Here is a 23,298-nt window from a genome sequence, read left to right on the forward strand (position 1 = left end):
AGGAATGCTGCTATATGAGAAACGTGTTACGCAGGCACCGGGCTGTTTTACATGCCGTTCCCTGCTCCTTTGGAGCCGAGACATGGAATCACTCATCAGCTGCGTCATGGCATGCCGTTGCCGAAGCCCCCACGGTGTGAACACTGGCAAGGGGGAGTGGACAGATCCTGCCATTAATATTTAAACCCGGCACAAATCCCGTTGTTTGCTCTTAAATGTTTCCAGTTCCCCGGTGTAATTGGGCAGCCCGTTATCTGCTGCGCTGCGTTGCACGTGTGGGAATCTCCTATTACAGCCCTCTCTCTGAATCTTTTATAGGAGAGCAAAATACATTTACAAGCAAATTTGGGTTTTATTTGGAGGCGCGGGAGGCGCGTTACTAATTTGGCTATGGCCCGAACCCCAACGTGCAAAGTGCTCAATGTGTTGCGTGGGAGGAGGAGGTTTTATTTAGCTGCGCGCTGCTTTCGTCGCTGCTTGGGCTTTCTGTCGCTCACGCTATGTGTGAGAAGCGAGTGCCGAGGGTAGCCCTGGGAACTCCACAAAAATGCAGCCACTTTTTGCATCTTGCTGACTCCTCCACCTTTATCCATCACAGTGGCCTCGGTGAGGGACCAAGGATGGACTGAGCTTAGGTGGGATGGTTCACTCCAGGCATCCACGCCCCCCTGGTCCCTATAGATGCAGCCAGGTGACCCTATATAAGCATCTGAGACAGCATGGCTGGTCTGGATTGCTGCAGCTGGGAGCGGCAAGTGGGATGGTGGCGAGGAGGATATTAAGAGTGCGATCAAGCGTCTGGGATACCTCAGCGATGGGGCCGGATAAGCACTCGTGGTAGACAGATTAGTCATCGGTTCCTGATACGGGATAATCGCTGGCTTGTCTGCTCTTTATCTGTGAGATAAGGACTGGATTGGGGGAGGGAAAGAAAAGGCATGGAAAAGCTGAGACCTAAGACGGCCAGACTGGATGGTCCCTGGTGTGGTGGTCCCTTGTGGCTTATGGCAGGGCTTGGCCAGCAGCACTGCGGGGGCAGGATCAGGGCATGCGTGGGGCTGTAGGCGAAAGCCCTCATGCTCATCCAGGGGTTGTGATTTCCTTTCTGCTGCTTCAGCTCCCATCCCAATTACGTGGTTGTGTCGACTGTAAATTATTCTGCAGAGGGAGCATCCTCCTCCTCTCCCTTCAGCATGGTGCAAGCTGCGCCTAGAGCTTGCTGGAACAGCTCTGGGGCAGCGACTGTTAGCAGAAATTAAAAGAGTTTTGTAAAGGACATTAAATACAAATAGCTGTATCTTATCAGGTCAGGAGCATTCTCAGCCTTTGCCGGAGGAGCAAAACCCCTTGGGTTGATGTCCTCTCACTTACAAGCCAAGAAGAGACAGTCGCTCTGCTGAGCAGGCATCCTGGAGCTTGATTTTCATGAATTGCATTTGAGCTCCTGGTTCAGCAACGTGCGGGGCTGGGGCATACACAGCATCCTGAGCTGTCTCTGCGTGAAAGCAATGTCTGCTCCGCAAACAGATTCCAGGCAAGTGGGGAGGACATCGTTAAGATTTAATTAGGAACGTGTCAGCTACAGCATCCCTTGGCTGTCCGTGCAGCGCCTCGCTCTTCCCACGCTGACCCCCTTCCTCGCTTGAGAGGGAGATGAGATGGGAGAAGCAGACTCAAATTGAGCAGAGCATCTTCTGGCTGTGCTGGTCCCTGCTTGGCACTGGTTTTCCCTGAGGAGTTTCTGCAGAGCAGGACTCAAAAGCGGGGAGACGAAAGGCTGAGTTTCTGTTCCCTTTTGCGCTCCTGAGCACTCACTGGAGTCGTGCTGCTGCCTGCCCTGCGAGCTCGGGGAGCCAGGGCATTGCTGGGAGGTAGGGCAGCGCTTCGAGGGGGGGGAAATGGGAGTTGAAAGGGGCAAGGCAAGGGGAGGTGGATCCAAGCTGTTGTTTAGAGCACTTGGGGTTTGTTTTTTTTTTTCTTTTTTTGTTCTCTGGAAGATGAGATTGAACACATGTGTGTGCCTGCCAAAGGCCCTGTGCTGGTCACAGTTTGCTCTTTGAAGGATTATTGATCCTTTGTTCTTTCCAGCGGAGGGTCTCTTCCAAGCAGGTACACTGATGCACAGGGACTTGTCCCCTGTCCTACAGCAAATGAGGGACAGGACCTGGTGTTTAACCCGAGGCTCTGGAGCCCCCGTGCAGTGGTACTTCTGTTAGACTGTTACTAAGGTGGGGAAGGGCTTGCAGGAATTGGAGCTTTACTGATGCTTAAACGAACTGGTGATGTGGAGCAGGAGGAGCAAGCCAGGCGATCCCTGGAGCTGGGGAGCACTCTGGGTTCTGCAGCTGCAACACCTGCACCCCCGGTGCTTTGAAGGAAGGCAGGTCCCTGCTCTTCCTCAACCTCACTTCACGTGGGACGCAGAGGGAGAGGGGTTAGCCAGGCATTAGCCCTGTGGTCAGGATCCCTCCTGACGGCTGCTGCTACTGCTGTGGAAGGAGAGCATGATGCTGCCATCTGGGGCTCACTGCCTGGGAACCTGGTTGGTTTTCCCTCACCTGAGCTGATAAAGTAGAAGTGGGTCCATGTAAAATAAAGGTAGGTCCACTTCTTGCTGGTGGGACTGCTGACCCTGCAGCTGTAAACATGGTTGTCTCTTTTTTCCTCCCTCCCCGTCTCCCCCAGGCGCTCCTGACCCCACTGCTGGGGCCAGCATCGACGACGAGAACTGCTGGCATTTGGACGAGGAACAGGTCCGAGAGCAGGTGAAGCTGTTCCTATCTCAGGGAGGGTACTACGGCTCGGGGAAGCAGCTCAACTCCATGTTTGCCAAGGTGAGGAGGAGCCGGCTGCTCTCTCCCCTCTCTGCTCAGCGTGTCACGTAGCCGGCAGCTCGCCGGCTACCCTGGCAGGGTGCCCATCACAGCTGGGAATCTCTGCTCCAGTGCCTTCTCGCCCGGTCGCGGAGCAGGCAGTTGTAATCCAGGCTCTGGGTCAGGCCTGCATTGTCTCACCCGCTCTCCTGGCAGGTCTCTTCCTCCCACACGATGGGCTTTCCACGATCCCTGTGCGAGGGAGAGCTTTGCCCCATCTCCCCATCAGCATGGTGGAGGGAAGGCCAACTCTGCAGAGCCTACTGAGATCGTGTAGAGGGGGCATCAGCCTCCAGGCTCTTCTCTTTCTTTGCAGAAGGGCCTTATTTTCATATTCTTGGTTGCTTGGTCCTCCACACAGTCTGGCCTGTGGCTGTTACTCAGGTGGACTCCAACCAGCCAGGTCACAGCCATTGCATGAGTGTTACAATGTATGACTCCACATTATATGCATATATATGTGTGTGTGTATATTCACAGTCTGGACGCCCAGGCTGAGGGAGTTGTGGATTGCCAGCCAGGTGACCATGTCTTAAACACCTCCAGGGGACCATAGTTTGTCTCACCAAAGACCTTCTCTCTATCCTTTCCAGGTTCGGGAGATGCTGCGCATGAGGGACTCCAATGGGGCCAGGATGCTGACGTTGATAACGGAGCAGTTCATGGCCGATCCTCGTCTCTCCCTCTGGAGGCAGCAGGGGACGGGCATAACGGAGAAGTGCCGGCAGCTCTGGGATGAGCTGGGTAAGAGTCAGCACCTTGCAGACAGAAGCAGCAGGGTTGCCCGGGCTGCTGGGCCAGCAGACATCATTCCAGAGCCTTTGGGGGCTCTTTTTTTGGAAGCAGAGACCCTGTGAGATGCCAAGAGCTTGCTGTTATCTCCTGCTGGGGAAATCCTGCTGGGAGAGCTGGATCAGGCTCCAGCTGCACAGTTCAGCGCCTTAAACCAGGCCTTCTCCTGCAAAGGAGTCAAGGATTATGGGTGTGCAGAGTGTGGCTGGTCCCATACTTGCAGCAATCTGATGTTCAGTGTGGTGCCCCGAAGCCTTTGCAAAGGAGGTGAGCCCCAGGGGCTGGGTGTAGCCTGGTTGTGGAAGTGCTGTTCCTGGAGGAACCGTGATCCAGAGGCGGAAGGGCAGGTTCTCAAGTCTCATCCCATCTAAGAGATTTCTGTCTGCTCTGGTGCACGTTTCCAGGGTGAGGGCGGGCAGGATGGCCAGCGCAGAGCCTGGCTTTAAGGGAAATGCAGTTCTGGGTAATTCTAGCTAAGCATCTTAGACACTGGCTCAGCTGGCTGACACCGTAATATCATTAGAATAAAACATTTAGATGACGTGGGACAAGGGAGGCTGGTTGTGTGGCAGAGTTAACTGAGCAATTCTAGGCTCTCCTGGACATTTGGGATCTTGGGTGAACAGTTTGACTTCTGCCATAGTTTCATGATGAGTGAGTTTGAGTTCCTCTGCAGCCTGCTGGTGGGAGATGCTGTGTAAGGGCAAGGGCTCACAGGCTGGGACTAAAGGAATGTTGTAGAGCTGAAAGAAAGGTAGTCTAGGGTCTGGAGTACCTAAAGCTGCAGCTGGGATCACAGACCCTACCAAGTGCCCAACAAATGCAAACGTAGCCATGAGGCTGGAGAGCCTGGCCAAACAGTGCAGACAAGAGACGGGCAGGGGTGTGATGTCTCGCTTCTGTGTGAAGTTCCATGGATGGAAATAACCACGCCAGTTCTGGAGAGCTCATCTGTGTTTGCTTGCCAAGAAGATATTTCCAGGATTTCGGGATGCTGCAGCTAGATGGTTGGATACGCAAGGATCCTGGAAAGATGGCCAAATCCACCAAGCCAGAATTTCCACAGGGAAGAACGCAAACACATTGGTGAAATGTGGACGGATGGGTGTCTGGGCAGGCCTGGACACAGGAAGCAATTTGCCTAGAATTACAGATTTTTTGGCCAGATTTCAAACCCCCTATCCAAGCTGAGAGCCTTCCCTCCCTTCCTGCACGTATGAGGAGGGAGTGGTTGGGTTTCAGTCCTGGCTTAACCATGCAAGGACCAGGTTGGTGCACGTAGTTTTGGTCGGCAGAGTAGGAGGAGGCGGCAGCACGTCCCCATCAGCAGATGGCAAGGTGGCTAGGGAACGTCAGGGCCCTACCAAGGCTGGATCAGTGTGACAGCAGGTGAAGCGTGGTGCCAGCCAACACACGTCAGAACAAGCAGCTCGCCTGGTGTAGGCACGTCACGCGGGAGGGATTTGGGCATCTTCATGCTGAAGAGAAGTCCCTGCCGAGGACACGGTGATGGTCCAAGAAGCGGCTCCAGGGCAGGTGGTCATGGACCATACTCAAAGCAGGGATTATTTCCCCCCATCTTACAGAATCCTTTTGGATTTGGACCTGGGCAGTGTTTGCTGTAGGAACAGAGCATCCCTCTGAAGGAAGGGTCCAGGCATGGAGGGACCAGAGCTGCAGTGAGTTGGTGGTGTTCACCAGTAGCGAACATCAGCAACGCGGAGAGATGGGTGGGTAATGGTAGCTGTGGCACGTGGGGCAGTGAAGGCACGTTGTCCAACCGCCTGTGGGCTGCGGATGCCAAAGCTGCCCGGAATTACCACTGCTGTCAAAGGGAGGGAAGAGGGGCCTGTTGCCAGCTGCCATGGGAAGCCCCAGCACAGATCCTCTTCTCTTACCACGTGGAAGAGAAAAATGGGCCTCGCAGAAATTATTTTGGGCACGTGTTTAATAATTAATCATCGATTTTAGCAAAGTCTGCAGCACAGACTTGCGTGGGATTGGAAGAAGATCAGCCTTAAAGAAGATTGTGGATTTATGCCGGGGAAAATGTAAAGGATTTTGCAGGATTTCAGAGTTTAAAAAAAAATAAAAAAATAAAAAGGGCATCGTTTGCTTGTGCATGTGCTGCCAACTGAACATCTATTGCCCCGTCTGCTGGGGAGCCAAAGGAAAGACCTGCTGGATGGAGAGCTCTGCAGCGTGGGAGTATTTGCCCTGGCGCATTAGTACTTACGATTAAAGCCTAATTACAAAAAATAGACGAAAAACCAGCTGAAGTGCAGCCTGACCTTAATCTGCCTGGAGACGGGTTTATTTATCTCGGCCACTTGTTTACAGTGGGGAATTTCAGCAGATTAAGCTGGGGAGCGACCCCGTGGGAAACGGGAGAATTTCTTTGATGGTTATGAAACTTGGGCGCGGGATCGGAGCGCCTGTCCTCTCCAGGGCCAGCAGCCGGGACCGCTGGGCTGGGAAGGCTCCGACCCTCCCCCCCCATTCCCTGCACCCAGCCCTGTCATCAAAAAGCATTTTTGTTTAGAGGCTTAGCTTAATCGTGATCTGCTGCTTTGTTCCCCGCTTAACCTCCTGCTATCAGAAAGTTCAGATGAAGGTTTCTGCAGCATGTGAACAGACAGGGAGTCTGACCCGACGTGGCGTTTCGGCTCAGGACAGGAGTCACTTGTGCTGTCAGCTGATGTCACTTGACCATAGGGCTCAGAAAACCCCTCTTTTCCATCTCCCAGATAACTATCGCGGCCGAAACAGATGTGAATCCCTCTTCCTTCCTTGTCTCCACCTCCCCGCCACATCTTCCTTTCTGCAGGAGAGCCCAGGGGCACAGCGTTTGGGCAGGCAAAGGATGCCTCAGAGAGCTCCCGAAAATAGGCTGCGAAGTCATGAGGCTTCCAAGGATCGCATCTTAGCCGAGCTGTGTGAGCCGAAAATCCAGCGAGTGCATCCTATTCCTGGGGGCAACAGAGCCGGGGCACCAAGCTTTGTTACCGCCTGTCAGCCGAGCCACTCTGCTCACCGCCGGAGGTGTGAGCCGAAATTGCCGGGGGCTACTTTTTGCACAAGCGGCCCGGGATTGGGCGAAGAGGGGCAGTGACAACAGGCGATGGTGGAAAGGGGGTGCCCGAAACCAGTTGGAACCCCCGAGCTGCCCAGCACCAGGAGCTGAGCACAGGATTTAGCTCGAGGAGGTGGGGTTTATGCCTGTGGGGTGGCAACAGGCAGGTGCCCATCGCTCAGCTGAGGGGAATAACCAGAGCGTTAAGGAAGACATATTTTCTGGAGCCGAGACCTGATTTTTTTTCAAAGATGCCATGACCGTGCAGCCCCCGTGGAGCCTGCAGGAGCCGGGGAGTGAGTGACATAGACCTGCTCTGGGAGGGGTGGGCCCCAAAAGCCTCTAAGGAGGTCGCTCTTCTCTTGCACGTGCATTAATTGTTAATGTTGCAGCTCAAAAGTCTTATTCCCCTGTGTTCATCAGAAAGGGGTGAGCTTTCGGTGGGGTTTTCTGGGGGAAGCAGAGCTGAGACATGGATGGAGCTGGACCAAGCGAGGGCTGCTTTGAATATTTGCTGACCTTTGGTGCCTGCGGTTGCTTTTCCCATGCCTGTTCCTGGATGCAGTGCTGCTGCCACCATCTGCGTTGTGACACCGTCACGTCTGTCCTGCTGAGCCAAGCTGCTCCGAGGAGCCAGACGTGCACAGCCTTCACGCCTTATTAATGATTTGAACCAAACATGTCCACAAGTCCCAACGGGCGGAGGACAGGTTCTGGGAGATGCACCCCAAAAGCACCACCAAAGCTCAGCTACAACCCTGAGGAGCAGGGAGACACCAACGTGGAGCAGGAGTCAGGACATCACTGCTGAGCCTGGTTTTGCCTCACGCTGCCCCAAAAAGGGACCGGCTGCTCCAGCTGCCCGTGTCGGAGTCACAGCCTTGCTCGGGGCTGTTTGGCTCGACAGCACAGCTGGGGAGCTGCTGCACAGCAGCGAGGGAGGTGGTTTGGGTACCTGGAGGAATCCCCTCACCACACAGCAGAGCTGTGTCGGGTGATGTTGTCCTGCCGCTGGCTGTCATTTTGGGATGGGAACTCTGGCTCTGGGAGTGATGGAGAGGTGGGGGAGAGCAGCTGGCTGGGTGGGGAGAAGGAAAGTGCTCCAGGTCTCCACTGGGGCCATGGAGGAGAGGCAAGGGAGGGTGTTTCTGCGGGAAGTTGAGCTGTCCTGCACGCGTGGCAGGATCTGACATGGGCAGAGAGAGGAGCGGCACGGGCTGCCTCAGCCCAGGGAGATCCCCAGGGACACGACGCACCGCAGCTGCACCGGCACGCAGCCATCCCACCTCACAGGGCAGGCACAAAGAAGGGGACATGCTATATCCTGGCAGCCTTGCAGGGAAATTTGGGAGGAAAGGCAATTAGCTAAAGGGGAATTCTCAGTTTTGCTCTTATTTGGGTTTCTCCAGCCCTTTTCAGAGCAGTGGGTGACCCAGGAGAGTTGGCAAGGCTCAGTTAGCAGCACCAGCGTCAGTCCCGTCTTACAAAAGGATGAGTTGAATCTTAATGACGACAGATGTCCTTCGGCCTGGTTTTGCTTCTCACGTAGCAGACAGCATCGTCAGGCCTGTGAAGTCCCATGCTTGACCCGGAGGGTGTCATCATGGGCGCCCTACTGATGGGCACCTCTGCTTGCAAGATCTGGAGGCCTTACACCTTGGAGGGCTCTTGCCTGTGTGACATCAAGCCAAGCTCCAGGTTCCTCTGCAGGCTGGGAGCTACTGGGGATTAAAAAAGAAAAAGAAAAAAAGGAAGAAAATACACCAAATCTCCTTTTTAAATAGTTGAATGCAAATGGCCTGAAGAACAATGGCAGATGAAATAGCATTCGGAGCGGGCTTTAAAGTGCTCGGAACGTGGGTAGGATCAAAATCAGGTTAGTCTTTGGAGATACAGACTCTGCAGCTTGCCAGGGTGTTTTTAAGCATGCTTTGATGTGTAGTTCAAACACTAGATTTGTCCTGGCAGACAGAAGCACTCGCAAATTCATACACAACCGCTCTCTCCTTCCCTCCTCCCCACTGTCCCCCATCTCATGAGATTATAATTTAGCTTCATTACGGAGGAGTTTTACTTTTATTTAAAGGCTGTCTAAATCCCCCTCCTGGGTCTGTGCATTATGCTGAAATGAGTTTACAAACGCTGATGAAACCTTGCAGGCTCTCTCGACGAGCGTGGCAGCGGAAGAGCTTTGCCCCGCGGGTACGGTGGTGGCACCTCCTTGATTTCTTGGCTTTATTTAGGGGCGCTGTGGGTGTGCGTGGTGTTAAACCCACATTGCAAGCTGGAAGAGAAATCCTGCTGGCTCCGGCAGCTGCGCAAGTGGGGCGAGATGGACGTCTGTCCTCTGGAAGATGGCAATTACGGTAACGAGCTTCCCAACATCACCAACGCGCTTACACAGAGCTCCGGCCACAGCCAAGGTGAGTCTGGGCAGGGAGGGGAATTCCAGCTGATGGCCAAAGAGGTTGTGGCTGGGTCAAAACTCATCCCAAAGTTGAGAGACCTCAATTCACCTGCTGGTGATGTCTCTGGGGAGTCACAGGAATACAAAATACGTCTCTCTACAGCCTGTGGTTTTAGATACACTTGGGAATGTTTGGCTCTGCTACATTTTGGGTGAAGTCATCTGTATTTTAAGCATCAAATTAGGCTATTTTAAAGCAATTTGACCTTGGGGAAGTTTAGAACCCTATGGTCTGTGCAGGTTTGGGTATGGAGTTTTACAGAAAACCACTGCTGCTTCAATTGGAGCGGAGCTGAGCTTGGAAGCCCTGGCTGTAATGTGAGAGTGAGGAGCTGGAGATGATGCAGAGCCCCTTTCCCAGCCCTTGAGCCTTGCTTGCAGGCTTTGATTCAGGTGATAGATAAATTATTAGCCAGGAATGTTAAACACAGTTCAAGTGTGGAGCACAAACAGAGCAATACAGTTACGGGGTTGTTCCTTTGTGCTAAAATATTTTCTCAACCCCTGACAAAGCATTTGCTCCCTTTAAATTTAAGCACTTTTCTCCCTTCCTTTTGCCTGAAGTAGACATTAATTGAAAGTTACTGTTCTTACCGTGCCTCTGTCTGCTGCACTGGAATTGTTCTTTGGTGTGTTACGCGTGGCCAAAGTGGGAGAAGGAGCGGGGGGTGGCAGCCGTGCCGCGAAGGAAACTTCACTTTCCTGGGTGGGATTAGACCCTCAGCAGCGATTCGGGAGCCTGACAGTCCTGCCAGTCCTGGCCATGGCTGGGGTGGGCTGTGCACCCCGGCTGCCTCCCCATGCACATCCTCAGCAAGCAGCTTAATTTAAACCTGGCCGTGCTCCATGCCCTGCGCCAGCCCCGGGGCTCCCCCCTGGTGTTCCCAGCTCCGCCAAGGATTCGCTCTGGCATTCGGGGCAGGTCGCCGGGGCCGAGCAGGTCACTTTTTTAAGATGTGCGGGGAGTTTCCGAAGCACGTGCTGGGGACATCCCCTTGTCCCCACACTCCTGGCTCTCCAAGAAGGGGGCTGAAAGCAGCACAGAGCCAGGAGGTGTCCCGAGGTTAAATGTTTGTGTGTATGCAAATACTGCTGCAGATTGTTGCCAGCCTCTTTTATTACCGAAGGAGAACAGCTGATTCCTGAAATCTTTCCTGGTAAAGTGAGCAGGGTTGGTTCTCTACATGCAAACACCTGTTTAATTTCTCCCCACCTCGGGGTGCCTGCGACATTCAGGCTAATTGCTTGTTGCCATCGTTTCCGGAGTGTGTTTACCCACCCTCCTGGATCAGCTTTGAGCCGTGCCTTTTGTTTTCCCCTCTTGAATGCATTTAACTCGGCCGGTCTTGTGGATTGCAGGACCTGACATTCAGTGTTGCATCCCCTTTGGGGCTTCCCGTTTTGCTGCCCGCTGGCTGTGTTTGGCCCTCATGATCTGGCATGGCTGGAGCGATAGCAGGATTGCTCCAGACAGGTCCTTTCCTCTCAATAAACCACTTGTCTGATCTGTCTGGATGGAGTGAAATGCTCCTCCAGCATTCGATAGCTTAAAAAATGTCAGTGAAGTTACAGAGCAGCTCTGAAGAGGAGCGCAGACATCCGCTGCAGAGCAGCGGTGGGGTTTCAGATGATGCTGTCTCCTCCCTTCCAGTCCTCGCACACAGCCAGAGGAAGTTTCTGGAAGGCGATGGTTCCCCCCATCGCCCGGAGGCAGATGAGACACGCTCCTGCGGTTCCCTGTGTTGCTTCAGGTGCCACTGATCTAAGCAGCTGTGGTTCAGTGAAGCCGGGGCTTTGCGTTGGAGCGGAGGAGGAAAGCTGGAGGTGCTTGCTGGGCAGTGACGCTGAGGAAGCCCAGTCCTGACCCTTGGCAGCTGCCTGCACGCTGAGCGTCATGGGGCTGGGAACGCACTGCCGCATTTCAAGGCATCAGCCTCATGTGTGATAGTGCACTATTGTCAGAAACCAAATGGATGGGTGGTCGCTGCCTCTTTTCTCGCCTCTGTGGCCAAGGCAGCTGTTCTAGCAAGTTACTTACTTAGCAATGCTGTCTAAGGAGACAGCAGTCTCCATCAGAGACAGGATGGGCAGCAGAGGTATCTACAGGCAATCTGCCACAGCGCAGGAGCCGCAGCCCCTGTGCTCCGCTCGGGAACGGCTGCGATGGGACCCAGTGGGGCTTTGCTGTCATTGTAAAGACATTGCTCTGCCCAGGGAGGTCGTCTGTGGGGGCAGGAACAGGCTGTCCCTGCCCCACCAAGGTATTGATGGTTTTTCTCTTTGCAGACTCCCTGGCCAGGCCCAGACGAACCGTGTTCACCCGGGCGATCGAGGGCTGTGACCTCCACTGGCAGGACAGCCACCTGCAGCGCATCATTAGCAGTGACTTCTACGTGTCTCCCTCCTACCAGCGGGAGGGCGAGAGCCTCCTCTTCAACTCCCAGGGGCAGCCGCTGTGGTTAGGTGAGCATCCAAACCAGCAGCCCTTTGCATGGCCTGGGTGAGTAGGGTTGCTAGTGGAGAAGAGCCACCCAAGGCATCAAAGAAGCTTTGTTGCCCTGCATCCTTGCAAGCTTCTGCATCCTCGATTCAAAGTGCCTCCCTGGCCCTTGGCCTGAGGAGTGGGATGAGCAGAAGGACTTGATGCTCTCCCACCTCCCAGCCACAGTCCTTATAGCAAGCCCCACATTTTTGCAGTGTGGGTTCCCCTTGGGCAGCTTGGACCAGGCTGGTTGTGTCCTCTGTTGTCCTGCCAGAGTGTTTGGCTGTCCCCAGTGCAAGCTCTCACTGTTCCCAGTACAGGAGGACAGTTTAAAATCCCTTGAAAGTTGGCGGGGAAGCACAGCTGTATCCTTTGGATTTTTTCTTCCCTGCTCTCCCCTTTTCTTTAGTCTTCCCTTAAAGGCAATTAGCAGATGGTACAATTAAGCTTTCTACGACCTTAAGGCATAATGGACCAGTCAAGCCCAATACCCTCCTGCGTTGTAGACCTTTAATCCATTTACACAACTTCCCTACTGCAAAGTCAAGACCCTGGGCAGATCTGCAGACCTTTGACAACTACATGTCCTGGGATTAGAGTGGGTGAGACAGAGGGTATGGGGGTGCCTGGTGTGGCTGTCAGCCTCAAACTGACTCCAAAAAGGGAGATGCAAGCCCCACACACCTCCAGGAGGGTGGATGCCTCATCCCCACAGCCAAAGAGGTGAATGCATAGACATGGAAAAGGTCAAAACCCACCACTGCTCTGTCATCTGCTGTCACCCAGCCAAATGGGAAGAGAATATCTACAGTCCCTCAGAGACGTGGTTTGTGGAGCAACGGGCACTAAGTTGCTGTTAAGGCCAGGAGACAAGTTGAAAAGGGCCCATGTGAAGGCTGCTGGTACATCTGGCCTAGTGGGAGGTGTCCTTGGCCATGGCAGGGAGGTTGGAACTAAATGATCCAACCTAAACCATTCTATGATTCTGTGATTTTCTGATCTCTACTAGTTTAGCTGGAGCAGGAGAGGACATTTCTACTCTAGGAGGAGTTTTGTGTAGCTACAGGCAGCAGGTCTCCTCCCCGTGCAGCCATAGGCAGCAGTGGTGGGCTTGTGCTTCTGGGGACTTTGTCTAGCAGGGATGTGGTGGCCACAGCTCCCCTGTCCCTAGCATAATCTGGGCTCTGGTGAGCCCTTTGGCCCAGCTGGTTGGTGCATGTTATTTATCTGATGTAGTTGCCTTGATTTTTGGATTTTGCACTTTCATGGTGCCCCTTCAGGGACACAGCACTGGGAGAGGAGTGTGATTTGTCAGCAACTTCCAGTGATGAATTCAGCGAGATGCTGAGTATTTCATCCATTTAGCAAATGAATAGAGGGAGCAATAAGAAGCTCTCTAAAGATGCGTTTGTTTTGAAACCTCTTCCTTGTGTGTTCCTTGCGGGTGACCTTTGGGACATGGAAACCCCATTTGTGGAGGTGGTTGCCTGCATTTCCAAAGTTGAGCTCCTCCAGGAACAGAAATTATCCCTCTACCATAATTTTAGATCTTCTGTGTTTGCCTTTTTTATTTTTGTTTCCCCCTTGGTAGGACATTTTGCAAGAAAATGGGATTTTGGCTGCTTGTTATGCGGCATGTCATGTCATCTGCTCCTGCTAATTTCTCGCTCAGTCATAATCCTCTCCACAGTTGCTTGTGATTTCAGGTGAGCAATGAGCAGCAGGAACAGATGAATTCCTAAGCAACTGTGAGTCTTGGGCGGGGGGGGGATTCATGCAACCATTCCTAGTAATGAAACACCAGGTAGGAGAGCTGCAGAAGAGATGAGGTGTCTGCAGACCTCACTCCACAGAAGTGTTAAGGAAGCAGTTCAAAACATGACCCCAAATCTGCCAGTGCCCCCAGCACAGTGCTGGATGCACAGCCTCACCCCACGTATCATTGTCTGTGTGATAAGAGCAGGGAAAGGAGGAGGAGGAGGAGGACACCAAGAAGCGTTTGGGTGCACAGCAATGAGAGAAATCACCGTAAGCTGTGCAGAGTTTAGGAGAAGTGAGTGGCAGGGGTGTAACAGCCTGTGGTTGGAGCCATTGTATTGCAGCAACGGCGTGTTAGAAATGCTTCCGCTACAGAAGGTTTGTGGAGGTGGGGATTTAGATCCTGACGTGGCTACTGTGGGTTGAACATGGTAGGACTCCCATTAGTATTCCTGGTAAGCATCCCTGCCAGGAGCAGGGAGAAAGGGGTGACTTTAAGGCAGGGAGCAGGAGTTTAGCTGGGGCATGGGGAAGACCAGTAGAAGAAAATGCCCCGAAGCCCGATGCTGTCATGTTCTCTCCCCCATCAGTATCATCCTGTTAATTTCTGTGCTCCTCTGGCTCACCATGCCCTTGCATTTGTTCTTGCCTTGCAGAACATGTCCCAACAGCCTGCGCTCGGGTGGATGCCCTGCGGTCCCACGGCTATCCCAGAGAAGCTCTCCGACTGACTGTTGCCATTATCAACACCCTGCGACTGCAACAGCAAAGGCAGCTGGAAATATATAAGCATCAGAAGAAAGGTATGAGTAGAGCTATGGGAGAAGCGTCCCATGAGGTCTAGCTGGGGTGTCCCAGCTGGTTGAGAAAGTCTCCATCTCAGAGAGTAGTGTTGCCCCATCCAGAGCAGCAGAGTGACAGTGGGCAGCGCTGTATCAGACAAACTGATGCATCTGGTTGCTTGAGCCAAACTGCGTTGGTACCCACCTGCTAAGGACAGAGAGGTGTCCACATGCTGTCTTGGGGCTGCTGGAGTAGAGGTGTTCTTGTTCCCACTGTTGCTGTGTCTGATTGCCTGTAAGGCTTGCACAGGCGATGGTGGGGGATGCCTGCATTAAAGAGGAGCTGCTTGTCTGCAGAGCTGCAGTAACTTGCTGTGTGTGCCATCTTGCATTCGCTGAGTAAATTGTACCAGGAGACAAGACCAGTGTTTCTCCTTTTGCAATTGCAGTTGGCAGAGAGCTGGGGTCAGTTACTGCAGTGCTGCTGGTGGTCGGTGACTCCTGGGCCTTGCTAGCTCAACCAGCTTGAGATCATCAAAAGATGGAGCTTGTAAGACTCGCTGGGAGTCTTTGTCATCTCCAGAGAGATTTCTGCTTGTGTTTCCAAAATATTCAGGCTACCATTGCAAATGAGTCCATAAGCTGCAAGTCTGACATTACAGACCCCATCTTGGGACTCTGCAGCCTCTCATGTCCTGCTGGAACAGAGAATGAACTGCTGCATTTTATGTGACCTTAGGGGCACCTTTTTTTCTTGGGTGTCTTCTCACTCTGATGTCTGTGCAGCCTGTGGGGTGGCTGCTCTGAGCTCCTTGCCCTCGCAAGCTGCCATGCCTGAGTTGGCCCTGGAGGTCCCTGTGTCCCAGGCCCATAGGGTAAGAAAAGGCCTTTGGTCTCAGAGACCTCTCTGGGAGCAGAACCTATCTTTAAATTCCTCACTTCTAATGTGTTTCTATTCCATTTTTTGCAGAGCTGCTGCAGCGAGGAGCAACAACCATCACCAACTTGGAGGGCTGGGTAGGCCACCCTCTGAACCCCATCGGCTGCCTCTTTCTCACCCTGACCGAAGCTTGTAGATTAGAAGAGGAAAATTGCCTTGAAATTTCAGGTACCGAGTGCTCCTTCTGGCTCCCTTCCCAGTGGCCCAGCGGGAAGACCCTGTGTGCGGGTCTGGGGCTCGGGACTCCTGGGCTCCAGGTCTCCTCTCTCTCCGTCTTTGCAGGGGCAGCCAGGGCAGAGCTGCAATGCAAAGAGGAGGAGTTAGGCCCTGAGTTTTCCCAGCCTCTGGTTTGTAGCCAGAGCAGAGCAGGAGAGTGGCTTAGCAGAGCTTGGCCAAGGCGTGGTGGCCCATGAGAAGGCTTTGGTGTCAGCCATGCACCCTGTTGCACAGGTCTCAGGTCTCCTGCATCTTCCAGTGAGAGCAGGAAGGAGGGTGGAGCCCACATCTCCCGTAGGGAGCTTTTATCCATCATCTCTGGGTTACCAAAGGCAGGCAGCAAGGGAAGTATGAGTCTTGCTTCTGAAGTTGAGAGGTTTTTCTCTCTGCTGTGGTTCTCCCACTTAGGGAGACTCTTCTAGAAAAAAAAAAAAGACTGAGGGGGCATCTCATCAATACTTATAAATACTTACAGGGAGGGTGCCAGGTAGATGGAAACAGCCTTTCAGCGGTGGCCAGTGACAGGACAAGAGGTAATGGGCACAAACTTGACCATAGGAAGTTCCATCTTAACATGAGGAGGGACTTCTTTACTTATGAGGAGGAACTTCTTTACTTTGAGGGTGGCAAAGCACTGGCACAGGCTGCCCAGAGAGGTTGTGGAGTCTCCCACTCTGGAAACATTCAGAACTCACCTGGACACTGTCCTGTGCAACCTGCTGTAGGTGACCCTGCTCTGGTAGGGGGGTTGGACTAGGTGATCTCCAGAGGTCCCTTCCAATCCTGACCATTCCGTGATTCTAACCTTGCTGCATCTCTCCCCCTTCTTCCAGATGCCGGGGACTCCAAACCTCCAGTGTATCAACATGTGCCCGTCACGACCGGCAGCCAAGACAACGGCGAGTCCTACCTGTCCCTGGCCTTAGAGGTGGCCCTGATGGGGATGGGTCAGCAGAGGGTGATGCCTGAAGGTCTCTACGCCCAGGACAAGGTGTGTCGCAACGAGGAGCAGATCATCGCCCGGCTGCAGGACCTGGAGCTGGACCCGGTGCTGGTGCAGACCCTGCGGAAGCAGTGCATCTTGCTGCTGGAAGGTGGGGGCTTGTTCCGTCTAGCTGACTCCTGTGTCTTAGCTGAGTGCTGGCAACATCTCCAGGGTGCCCTTTTCAAGGTTTATGCCTGGCTGACCCCATCCTGGCTTCTTCCTCTGTGGGTGTGGTGCTGAGTCTGTAGGATGGCTGCTCTGCCACATCATCTGGCAAAGCAAGGGTTTGCTGACATCACTGGAGCGAGACCACCTCAGAGGCGTAATGGAGAAGGGTGCTAAGCACATGGCCTCAGTTTCTGAGGGATTTTGACCTGAAAGGGTTTTTAGAAAAGGAAAGAGCAGCCTTTTGCCCTGGGTCCAACTTGAGTAGTGCACCAGGGAGCTGCTGAGCAGATCCTCAAAGCTTTGAGGTGGTGCGAACCCCAGCTACAGATCCTGCTGTGCTAATTATGGCTGATGGGCTCTGCTTTCGCCTAGGTGGTCCCTTCAGCGGCTTGGGAGAAGTCATCCACCGTGAGAGCGTCCCCATGCACACCTTTGCCAAATACCTGTTCTCTGCCCTGCTGCCCCACGATGCAGATCTGGCGTACAAGCTGGCTTTGCGGGCCATGAGGTTGGTGCATGTTTTATTCTGTCTCTGCCCCCTGTTTCGCCTCCCTCCTCTGCTCCGCCAGGAAACCAGGATGCTTTGCAACCTTAGAGCAGGGATGGGAATGGAGGCAGGCTTGGAGCTTGCCATCACTGGGATCACCCTGTGCAGCATGTAGGGCTTCCCGGGCACCAAGCAGCAGTGCAAAGAGACTCCTGCTCTCTGTTTGGGTGATTCCTGGGTTTCAAGCCCCATCCGTAGGGATTTGCATGGGTGTGGTACTGTCTGCTGGTCCAGCCTTCTGCCCAACCCCTTGCTCCAGGCTGGACCGCCACCTGCATGTCCTGGTGACAGGTGTCCTCTGCCGGAGCAGGTCCCAGGCAGGCATGGTCTGTCATCTGCCTTCTGTCTGCCAGGCCTCGGGCACCCTGCAGGAAGGGCTGTTATCCCAGCACAGATGGGCAGATGATTTGCCCCGGGCTCCAGGATGTCGCAGAGCCAGGCAGGGAGCACAGTCGCACTCTGTTCTCCATTAAAGCCCAGCTCTGTCTCTGGGACTGGGGACAGGGGACAGGGACGATGCTGAGAGCTGCCCCATCTGTCTCCCCAGTGCATGACACACCTCAGACATCAGCCCATGTACTGCAGTTTTTTGGCAGGGGATGGATGGGTCTTGAAAAGGCTGGAATTTCCCAAATGGGTCAATGCTTGAAGGACCATCAATCCCAGAGGATCCCAGTGCCCTCGCCCTCTGATACCATCTTTCTTGCGGCATTTCCTCGGTGCAGTGGGCCATCTCTCCCCAACGCCAAGCGAAATTTTGAAAATCCCCCTGTCCTAGGAAGAGCTGCTCAGGAGGACAGCCAGACCTAAAAGAGCAGCCAAGGGGGTCAGCAGTGCATGGAGACACCATGTCCCACCAAACTTAAGACCTCCAGCCACCAAGCAAAAAAAAAGAATGGGACTGAGTGCCCTAGGGGTGCACGTTGCTCCCTTGCCATCTGTTAGTGCCTGTCCGCTGCTCCCAGCTGGGATCTCCTGTGTTGGGGTGTCTGACCTGGGCTGGGAAGGTTGGGCTTCTGCTGCCCTGTGGGTACCCCAAGCTTGCGAGCAAGGAAAGCAGAGGCAGGTGGATGCTCTCTGTGTCTGGGGAAACAATTTCCCTCCTGCACGTCTCAGCTGGCCATTGAGTTAGTGACACCACCACCAACTCAGGAGTTTAAGAGCTGACATGGTTATAGCACCATGGCTGGCGACATAAAACTCCTGTTCCCCTTCCTTAGGCTTCCTTCTCTCCCAAGCTTTCCAGGCTTTTAGATATCCCCACAATAGCAGGTAACCCAAACCGGCTGCGGAGGCCCTGGGGAAATGTGCCGCTGCTTCTGATCACAACCAGGCGTTTTAAGAAGAACCAGATGATAAAGGCAGGAGTTCTGCTGGGCGCTCTGACATGAAAGGAACGGGGAGGGAGGAGGGATTTTGCTTTTTTTTTTTTTTTTTTTCTTCTGAGGCTTGTGCTTTTTCTTACAAGTTTATAAATCACTTCACGGATCGTTCTCCTCCTTTCAAGTTGGTCTCAGATTGATCCCTGTGCCCATGTGTTGAGCACGCAGCCTCGGGAGCCCCCACACGTGCATGTCAGCGGGATGCTTTCAAAGGCGGTGCTGTGGGCAGCTGCCTGCACGCAGCCCCTGCCTCGCCTCACCAGTGCCTCAGGAAGAGGGGGCAAAGCCAGGGCTGGAGTCTGATGTTGCTTCCTCCTGTTTGCTCTTCAGGTTGCCCGTCCTGGAGACCACGGCACCGTCCGGCGATGTGACTCACCCCCACCACCTGGTCTCGGTGGTCCCCAGCAGATACCCACGTTGGTTCACCCTGGGGCACCTGGAGTCACAGCAGTGCGAGCTGGCCTCCACCATGCTCACGGCAGCCAAAGGTTGGTGAGGGGGCAGCTTTGCGACAGGGGTGATGGGACAATGCCGCAGAAGAACATCAAAGAGATTTTCCTGGAGAAAAAAAGGGAGCTCCTGCTTCTGCTCCCTCAAGCACTGGCAGAGACTGGCTGGGTGCCCCACTGGCAGCCTGCCATGGGCAGGACATGGTGAACTGGCCTCGCAGCAGCCCACCAGAGTCCAGGATCTCCATGGCTCTTGTCCCAAAGCACCTCAAGGCTTGTCGTCTGGCAGGGCAGGCCAGGAGGTTCCCAGGAGGTTCGGACAACCCTGCAGGGATGCCAACCACAGTGCTGCAGATCCTGGGCAGCGCCCCAGGGTGATGCTGGACCATGCCTGCCCTGCAGCTAGCTCTGCAGACGTGTCATGAGTTCATGCCATGGTTTAATTTGAAGCTGCTTATCCTTTTACCTCTGCTTTGTGTCTTCCTGCTCTGTGGTAATGATCTTGCACAGGCTGTAGGAGGGAGAAGGCCTCCCTGTGTGCCAAACCATGTGCGGAGTTTGGCAGGGCTGGAGATGGGGAGAGCTGTGCTGGGTGGGACACTTTGGTCCCAGCCACAGCAGGCTCATAAAACACCTCCTCGCAGGTCTCTTGGACCTCTTCGGTTCCTGCCCAGGCACAATGATAAAGGCGAGCACAGGCTTTTCCTTAAACATCCCTCCATCCAGAAACCAGCCCCACCAGGATGGCGAGCACCTTGTGCTCCATGAGGGCTGGTGAACCGAGCGGTTACCACTGCCTGCTGCTGTCCCACACAGTCTGCGGCAGCCTCCAGCCCCTGGTACTACCAGCCTAACGGGGAAGGTGCTGCTTCCCCAGTGAGCTGGAAGGTAAATGAGCTGTCTGAAAGCTCCAGCCTCGCTGCCTTGGTAGCCTCTTCTCTCACTCCACCTCCCCTCCTCTTGACTGCTTTTCCAGGGCTGATGGTGATGATGTCCTGCACCTGCCTTGCAGTGCCCTGGTGGTAGCTGGCTTATCCTCTACTTTCTCCGCCCTTCCAGCACCTAATGGGGATGAGGTTTTTATTCTGGGGGTGTAGGGTGGTTGGATCGCATCTGTTTTTCCCACTGTCCCTTCCCCAGGTGTTCTCCCAACGCAGCATGTCCAGATGTGATCCTGCGTCCTTGCAGCCTTTCTCGCCCATTCCCCCACAAGCTGTTTTAAGGAGGCTTGGCTTTTGGTGGCGATGCAAGCAGCTGCTGTGGGTGGCAGGCAATATCTTTAGCTATTAGTCACCTGAGATTTCTCTGTGTGCCCAGGTGCAGTGTTAGGTTTTTCAAATGCTGTGTGTGTCTGAGGTTCATCTGCTCAGTTTATGACTGTGGGAGTAGAAAAAAAAAAAAAAAAAAGCAGAGGGACCTGATGTGGCATGTTGGCATCTCTGGTCTGCGCCCACCCCAAAGGTCCCTGTGTCCCACAGGGGTTGACAGAAGGGTTTCCCAAGCAGGGATGATGATAAATATATTAATATGCCTTGATGGGTCCCTCTTCCAAGATCCTGCCCCATCTCCCAATACTGTCACATATCCTTCTAGCACCCATAGCCTCCTGTGACAGGAGACCCACAGCATCACTGGGTGTTGTGCCAGGAACCCCCTTCTTTGGGGGTATCTCAGCCTGTCTCAGTCATGAGAGCTGCATACCTGAGCTGGGACACTCAGGACCGTGGTGCAGTGAGTCTGGGTGACTCTGGCCCAGCCTTTGCTAGCTTTGCAGAGAGAAGGGGCTTAGTGGGCAAGACAGTATGTGTGCAGCAAACAGCTTTTCTTCTTTTTTTTTAATGTTCTAAATGAAGACTGACGTTTCTGCAGCCGTTCAGCACTGGGCATCTCCCCAAACCCCTCCTTTGTTGGGAAGAAGTCTGCTTTACAGCTGTCAAACTTGAGCCCAGGGTAGAACATCCAGGTGCCTGGAGATGTCTGCTAATGCTCCAGGACATGTCTGGGATCACTCAAGGCTGTTTATCCTCTCTGTGACAGGATGATCTTGAGTGAGGACGGGTGCTATAGGATGTATCATCTCCTGGGGAGGACACCCCATTTTGCTGTTGGACTGCAGGGCTTGATCCAGCATCCCTGTGCTTCCCTCCCTGTGTGTGTCCAGAGGGGCTGACCCTGCTGTTCACCACCCAGTGCAGGCAGGAGATGGGGCTCGAGGGCAAGCTGGGGGGAGGCCAAGCCATCTCACCGTTCTTGCCTGCACCCAGGGGACATGCTGCGCCTACGCACGGTGTTAGAGGCCATCCAGAAGAACATCCACTCCTCCTCGTTGATCTTCAAGCTGGCCCAAGACGCGTTCAAGATTGCCACTCCAGCCGACAGCAACTCGGACACAACGCTGCTCAATGTGGCACTGGAGCTGGGGCTACAGGTATGGAATGGCGCTGGGGATGCTGGTGGCCCTTCTGCCCCATGCGCTGTGGCAGCAGCACTGGTGATGGTCTTCCACCAAGCAGGTGGTCCCCTGTGGAAGGAGTAAATTCATCTCGGTGTGGCCCTGAGCAGGGGAGCTGAGCCCTGGGAGGCCGCTGTGCCTGCTTCAGTTTGGGTGGAGGCGAGGCAGCGCTGGGGAGCCAGTAGCCAGCTGGGCCAGAGGGATTTGAGGGTGGTAAGGAACTGGAACAGGTTGCCCAGAGAAGTTGTGGAAGCTCCATCCCTGCAGATGTTTAAGGCCAGGCTGGATGCGGCTTTGAGCAACCTGGTCTAGTGGGAGGTGTCCCTGCCTCTAGGGATGTCCTTCCTGTCCCTGTCCCTGCAGGGGAGTTGGAACTAGATGATCTTCAAGGTCCCTTCCAACCGAAACCATTCTACGATTCTGTCATTTTGGGGAGACCACCACTGTGTTGGGTGGCTTTGTTGGAGCCCTGTAGGGCAGCCAGTCACCCCAAGTTTGCCTCGCAGGTGATGCGCATGACCCTGTCCACCCTCAACTGGCGGCGGCGGGAGATGGTGAGGTGGCTGGTGACATGCGCTACTGAAGTGGGTGAGTGCCTCGCTGTGCCGGTGGGATCCGGCTCGCACGTGGTGGGAGCAGAGTGGGCACACTGATCCTAGGGTCATTCGTAGCCCTGGGCCTCTGAGCTCTCCTGGGTCTCCCATTTCCTCCTGGGTAACTGGATGCACCTCAGAGCACCAGCTGGCAAGGCTGGGGCCACAGCAGTGGCCGGGTTTGGGACTGGGACGGGTCCCCTGTACCTGGGCCGGGCCAGTGGTGTTCACTGTGCCCTGCAGCATGGCAGCGCAGCATAGCCTTTGCCTGTCCCCCTCTGCCCTGTCCCTGTTGGGGCAGAGGCAGCAGCTCAGCACTGCCGTGGGCTAGCTTTGCCCTGGCTCCAGGCAGCTGGGGACTTGGAGGAGCCCCGTGATCCGAGCTGGGTTCCAGGGCTGTGCCGTGACCCCGGTGTTTTCTTGCAGGGGTGAGGGCCCTGGTGAGCATCCTGCAGAGCTGGTACTCACTGTTCACTCCCACGGAAGCCACCAGCATTGTGGCAGCCCCGGTGATGTCCCACAACACCATCCTGCGCCTGAGCCTGGACTACCCGCAGCGGGAAGAGCTGGCCAGCTGCGCCCGCACCCTGGCCCTGCAGTGCGCCATGAAGGACCCGCAGAACTGCGCCCTGTCTGCCCTGACCCTCTGCGAGAAGGACCACATCGCCTTTGAGACTGCCTACCAGATTGTCATTGACGCCGCCTCCACTGGCATGACCTACACCCAGCTCTTCACCATCGCCCGCTACATGGAGCACCGGGGCTACCCACTCCGGGCGTTCAAACTGGCTTCGTTGGCCATGACACATCTCAACCTGGCCTACAACCAGGACACGCACCCGGCCATCAACGACGTGCTCTGGGCCTGCGCCTTGAGCCACTCTCTGGGCAAAAACGAGCTGGCGGCCATCATCCCACTGGTGGTGAAGAGCGTGCACTGTGCCACGGTGCTCTCGGACATCCTTCGCCGCTGCACCATGACGGCCCCAGGACTGGCCGGCATCCCCGGCCGCAGGAACTCGGGGAAGCTGATGTCCACCGACAAAGCCCCGCTGCGGCAGCTGCTGGACGCGACGATAAGCGCCTACATCAACACCACCCACTCCCGGCTCACCCACATCAGCCCGCGGCACTACGGGGAGTTCATCGAGTTCCTCAGCAAGGCCAGGGAGACCTTCCTCCTGGCGCAGGACGGGCACATACAGTTCGCCCAGTTCATTGACAATCTCAAACAAATCTACAAAGGCAAGAAAAAACTGATGCTGCTGGTGCGGGAGCGGTTTGGGTGAGCCCCGGCCCCCGCCACGCTCACTGGCAGGGGCCCGCCCCAGCGTGGGGA

At 54.7% G+C, this 23,298-nt stretch overlaps 1 protein-coding gene across 1 annotated transcript in view; it reads left to right on the plus strand.

Moving 5' to 3' along the window:
* Positions 1–23,291, plus strand: part of ZSWIM5 (zinc finger, SWIM-type containing 5) — a 106,737-nt gene extending 83,446 nt beyond the window's left edge. Inside the window, exons 3-14 of the mRNA XM_009884850.1 lie at positions 2,686–2,834; positions 3,467–3,617; positions 8,982–9,161; positions 11,492–11,668; positions 14,102–14,248; positions 15,198–15,335; positions 16,217–16,477; positions 16,909–17,044; positions 18,796–18,953; positions 21,179–21,342; positions 21,873–21,954; positions 22,386–23,291. Coding sequence (XP_009883152.1) covers positions 2,686–2,834; positions 3,467–3,617; positions 8,982–9,161; positions 11,492–11,668; positions 14,102–14,248; positions 15,198–15,335; positions 16,217–16,477; positions 16,909–17,044; positions 18,796–18,953; positions 21,179–21,342; positions 21,873–21,954; positions 22,386–23,248 — 2,606 coding nt within the window. The 3' untranslated portion in view covers positions 23,249–23,291. The remainder of the gene's footprint in view (positions 1–2,685; positions 2,835–3,466; positions 3,618–8,981; positions 9,162–11,491; positions 11,669–14,101; positions 14,249–15,197; positions 15,336–16,216; positions 16,478–16,908; positions 17,045–18,795; positions 18,954–21,178; positions 21,343–21,872; positions 21,955–22,385) is intronic.
* The last annotated feature ends 7 nt before the right edge of the window (positions 23,292–23,298 follow it).

Source organism: Charadrius vociferus, unplaced genomic scaffold (assembly GCF_000708025.1).
Source record: "Charadrius vociferus isolate BGI_N301 unplaced genomic scaffold, ASM70802v2 scaffold163, whole genome shotgun sequence".
Lineage (NCBI taxonomy): Eukaryota > Metazoa > Chordata > Aves > Charadriiformes > Charadriidae > Charadrius > Charadrius vociferus.